This window comes from Ciona robusta, chromosome 4 (genome assembly GCF_009617815.1).
Source record: "Ciona robusta chromosome 4, ASM961781v2".
NCBI lineage: Eukaryota > Metazoa > Chordata > Ascidiacea > Phlebobranchia > Cionidae > Ciona > Ciona robusta.
The window spans coordinates 1,054,653-1,060,165 of record NC_143238.1 but is presented as its reverse complement, the minus strand read 5'-3'; the positions used below and the strand labels follow the sequence as shown (position 1 = coordinate 1,060,165).

The following is a 5,513-nucleotide window of genomic DNA, read 5'->3' as shown; positions in this document are numbered from 1 at the left end:
TTTAATTGTGATTTTTGAACAGCCGAGAAAGTCCTATAAACAGTAATTCATAAATGATGAGTGTAGAATGGGCATAAATTATAGCCTAGATTTATCAGAGGGCTTATATATAGCAAGCTATATGTACGTATAAGTGAGGAGAAAGTGCACTGAAAAGTTAATAAAATATATTGCGTTAGTTATGTAACGAATAATCAGTCACCATCCAACACAACATAGGAGAAATCTCATATTGGCAATATTTATTGCTTTTAGAAACGAAAGCTCGTATCTGTAAATCATGAAATACACAGCGAATTCGTTTGTTCTTTTATTGCCCGTCAGTCTCTATGAGTCTCTGATACGAATCAACAACATCACTAATGTTATTAAGAGGGTTGACTCTTGGTTACGTCATTCGATTAGGTAAATTGATACAATGGGCTTTGTTTCTACAGTGATGATTGTGGTTTAGCAATACAGCTACAATCGTAACCGCGTGTCAACTTATAAGAGCAAGGACACATCAGTAAGTGAGTCACAGTTATTTCAAATCGTGTTAACTGTTTATCACAAACTGGTTAAACTTATTCACACACAAATGTTATTCACAAAGACACATTATTTAAAATGAATTTTAGTTTCGTCATCTTGAAGATTATATTTTAGTTTTAGACAATACCTAACTTAGCCATCGTGCTAACTTATACAGTATAGAAAAAGAAATAAATAAAGATATGTTAAAAAACATTCATTTAATTAATGTTAGTTGTAAAATTAAACATTACTAGACTTGCAGTATTGGATGTTTTTGCATGTTTTTCGATGTTAGTCTGTTGATAAGAATAATTTATATGTACAAATACACCGCGTTTCGGGACAAGACACATCGACAAACGTCACTCATTTTTAAATCCATCCTTATTTCATCAGCTTTGAGCACTCTCGTTGTCGTTGACCTTAAACGAAAACTAACGACGTAACCTGAAACTGTTTGGACGATAACCACCCATCCGGGTATAAGCAGAGTCGTCCATGATCCCGATAACGAATTTTATTCGACTAAATCGGCTTTAAATTCGCAGTAATGTTGCGACAACAATTACTAGTTATATAACCAAACGTTAGAAAAAGGGCGAGTTAAGTTAATTTATTCAACGATGTACCACCAAGTCATCACGGAATGCGTGTTCGGTCAAATAAGGTAATAGGTAATTCATATTTGATTTGAGTAATTTTAGGTATACAGTTAGAGGATCGAGATATATTAAATCTCTATTTTAAATTCTGTATATTGATGTAATATTCTGCGCAGCGAAGCTTGTGGGGCGAACTTGCGTTCTATAATAATGACCCCACTCAAATACAGGACCCCCCGCTTTGATCAAGAACGAGTGATACCATTGAGATTCTTGTCAGTGATGTTTCATGGCCTTAAAAGCGCTATTAGTAAGAAACAACGTCAACAATAAACCTTTCCCTGAACGAAAAATGCGGAGACTTAAACTTTATCTCCACTCGTTTGGGACATTATGTGCAATTATAAAATTACCTTTTTGCGCAACAACTCCGGTACGTCGAAGTTATATAACTCCGACTGGTAGAATTTTGAGCCTTTTTATATTGCCTATCGTAGAAACATTGTATAACCAAGAATAATTTAAAAGAACAACAAATAAACATGAGAAATTCAAGATACAAGATCGAAAATATAAAAGTCAACTTAATGGCGCCATCACGAGGCTAAATATTTCAGCGCATCTGACTAATTGTATTATTTTACCCAGAGTCGTAGAAACACCGAGTAGTTTAACTGCCGCCATCTTGTTTCCAAAATCGAGCAAAAGCGGTGACTTTTGCAATGAATTTAAACGAACTTGTTAAGTTCTGTTTGCGGTTTTCTTTTGTGGGAAGGCGTAAAATAGCATATATTTACCTTACCAAACATTCTTTGCGAAGCATATGAAAAACTACCCATATTAAATGACTAAAATGTTACAAATTCACGGCTTCTAAATCACGTTTTGACTTTTTTCGACACAGAAAACAAATTACGCATATCTTTTAGACTTTCCAACCTTTAAATTTATTTTTAAGTTAAGGTTTCCTTTCAAATTATCGAAAAACATGCATTTTCTCTATACCTACTGTGTAATTTTGGGCACATATTATGGGTTGGACTACTCGGTATTTCTATGGCTCTGATTTTACCTATGGCTCTGATTTACCTAAAAGTAAAGTAAAATCTATTTTTTTAAATATACTACTCATTGCGTAAAATAAAATGTCGTTGTCAAAATATAAGCATGTTCATGTTGCTATGATCTTCCAAACATTAGAAAGGGCCATGGGTTCAAGTTTGTGACGTAAACTCGTCTTAAACAAACACTACACATGACCATATATCGATTTTGTTTAAGTGAATTTGGTTATTTCCATGTTCGCTGTATTCATATGTTACAAAATAGTACTAATATACAAAGAATAGAAGTTTGGTTGTCAAACATTAACTAAATCATACATTTGTCGAAATATCAATGTAGTTTAAATATAGATTTCGATTGGAGTTATTGTACAGTTGTAAGTATATAGTGCAAGATTAAAACAACTGAAATTGCTATTTGACGAAAAAACAACTTAGTAAAAAAAGCAATATTTTTAGTTGGTCAATATATGTGACCACCTCACTTTAATATACCGGACATAGTTCAAATATATCAGTATAAAATATACAGCACCAGCTCCAGCATGTTCATTACGCCTGTGAAGTGGTTTTCTTACGAGCACTTCAAAAGTTGACGACAGGCGACTGAAAAGTATTTGAGGAGCTAAAATTGACCCATCCCATTGTAAGCTGCCAAGGGTTGCCGCTTGTGACGGCAGTCTACACCGCAAGAGTTTTTACATTATCATCAGACCAAAATAACGCGAATTGCATTGCTGTGGCAACGATGTACCGATCACTGTCAATACAGGTGGCACGCTAAAGACCATCGATATATGAGAATTGGGGACCAAGTGCGTGGAAAGGACTGGAAAGGTGCTAGACTCAGGCTTATCTGACAGACATGCTTTAAGGCGCCCTTGACAACATTTTATTGAACCACTTGGCCAGAACTTTAGGGATTACAAGAGCTTCATGTACCAACATCCAAGGCAGTAACCGACTCCGTGTATTTTGCTCAGTAAACATTGGATAAGCGGAGTGGAGATTACTGTTACATTAGCAGTTTAGCGGTTAAGGTGCTTCCGTGTGTGAGTGTTCATATTAATATCTAAAATTCTGTTTCTAGATAATGTGACCGAATGTTTTAAATTAAACTCGAGAACGGTATTTTCGACTGTCATGTTGTTAGTGAAAATATTAACTCTTATGATTAGTTTTAACAACCTGAACGGCGACAAAGCTTCTGAAAGTCATCGCTCAAGGCACGTATAGTGAAACGGGGTCAGTATATAACGTGAAATCATTTTAAATCGATATTTTGTGAACAGGCACAGACGCTCCATCCCTTCCCCTAGTGATGCGAAGTTAGTTCTCGATAAACATAATGAGTTTCGAGCTACTATTGGCAGCGAAGGAGAGGAACCTATACCGTCTAATATGCGTGTTATGGTAAAGGATATGCGAGTTTTGAATTTTGAATGGTACATAAGTTTTAAAAATGTGTACACATTTTGTAAAACGGCGAAATGTACAGGCTGTCAAACTATAAACGCCGCATAATTCAATAAACATATCTTTTAATTTTTTGAAACATAGTATGTAAGTGAATTGTCGTATATATATAGCTTTTCATGTATTTTGTCACAGACATGGGATGATGGTCTAGCTGTTACATCACTTAGATATGCGAAGAACTGTGTATGGGGACACAGTAAGTTAGGGGAAAGAAAAACAAAGATATGGAATGTAAGTGTTAAACTAAGTTATAATTATTTTATGACTTATATAATTAAATTTAAAGTTGTCGCTATATTCTTTGTAGAAAGAAAATGGTGAAAATTTGTGGGCTGCCACGGGCGATCTAGCAGATAACTTTGATCCAGTGAGACCAGTACAAGTTTGGTTCGATGAATATGTGGATTATGATTTCCATAACCATACGTGCACACCTAAGAAGAAATGCGGCCACTACACTCAAGTGATTTACTATAGGTGTTTTTATGGGTAACGAATATTTAATCGTTATTTGTAATTTAGATTGTGTGGGCAAATTCGTATAAACTTGGATGTGCTTGGAATTTGTGTCCTATACTCCGAGCGGAAGGACAAGTCATGGAAGGAGCAATGTACATGGTGTGTCAATACGCTCCAGGGTAAGATTTCTAATAGAGTTGAAATGAAAGTAACTTTTTTAGCCTATATGTTTTCACCCGAGATTTCATTCAAATTACTTCTGTTATAATTTGTTGCCGTTGGTGATTATTTTCTGTTTTGGGAGTCGCACTTTGTTGGTGATTGTTCTCTGTTTAACTCATTTGTAACTTTATGGTTAATTTTTTATATGCCGCTGATTTTTCTTAACTATAATTTGGCAGCGGTAACGTGCTCGGAGAAAACTTGTACAAGATAGGCGAACGATGCGCAGACTGTGGATCCAAGGATACATGCCCTGACGATGCGTTATGTCGTAAGTTTATAATTAAAATGTTTCAAACTATTTGTTATGAAAAATGTCCTATATAGATAACGAGAAGAGAGATATCATATTCCCACTTGATAACAATGCAGGTAAGATATCTTTAAAAGGTTCGGACTGAATTTAGTAGTTTTTCTTGTTTTTTTCGCAGATATTATAGCAAGCGCCCTCGTTGGGGTTGTACTTGTGCTCGTAGGTGCTGGAATTGTCGGTTATTACTGGTACACTCATTATGCTGACAAGTCTAGCATATTAATAGCGTGGAGGAAACGACGGCGAGTGTCTTCTGTTGTCGATATGTAAGTACCATCAAAAGAATAGTTTGACCGCCAATTTACATCTTTACTGCTCAGAGATTATAACAAAAACGGATTGCGGAACAGTCGAGCAGTAACCGAAAAGAATGGAAATGCACAAAGCGACGCAGTTGATAATTCAGCTCCTCCGCCAACTGACGAGAAAGGAAAAGACTCATTATCAACAGAATGATCGCCAAAACATCAAAATTGATTTAATTTGCAGTATTGAACCACAGTTAAATAGATTTACGTTTCTGACCACTGCCGAGTAAGACTTTGTATATAAACGTTAAACTGTCGCGACCGAACAACACCATATATATAGTAGGGGTTGGGTAAGATGAGACGTGTTTTCATTCTATTTTATTAACCCATTTAGTAATAAACAAAGAACATTTCAAGAATTATATAACCGTATCCGTACGATGCTAATGAGGCGTCTTTAATCGTTAAAAAAGAAAGGAAAATATTGGATATATGTGCTATATACGGTAACGATATTCTTATTCTACATTACGATATGTTAATTTTTTAAATGATGGTTTGTTTCGGAATGCAATAAGCTCTTGTTTAATAAATATGCACAATAAAA

General features: G+C 35.2%; 1 protein-coding gene across 1 annotated transcript; it reads left to right on the top strand.

The window, feature by feature from the left end:
• The first annotated feature begins 2,929 nt into the window (after window positions 1-2,929).
• LOC149736348 (GLIPR1-like protein 1) lies at window positions 2,930-5,513 on the top strand. The gene is made up of 9 exons (XM_089876684.1): window positions 2,930-3,408; window positions 3,475-3,595; window positions 3,794-3,892; window positions 3,969-4,124; window positions 4,184-4,299; window positions 4,522-4,613; window positions 4,670-4,714; window positions 4,774-4,921; window positions 4,976-5,513. Exons 1-9 carry the CDS (start codon window positions 3,326-3,328, stop codon window positions 5,109-5,111), a joined length of 996 nt encoding a protein of 331 aa, XP_089732810.1. The 5' UTR covers window positions 2,930-3,325; the 3' UTR covers window positions 5,112-5,513.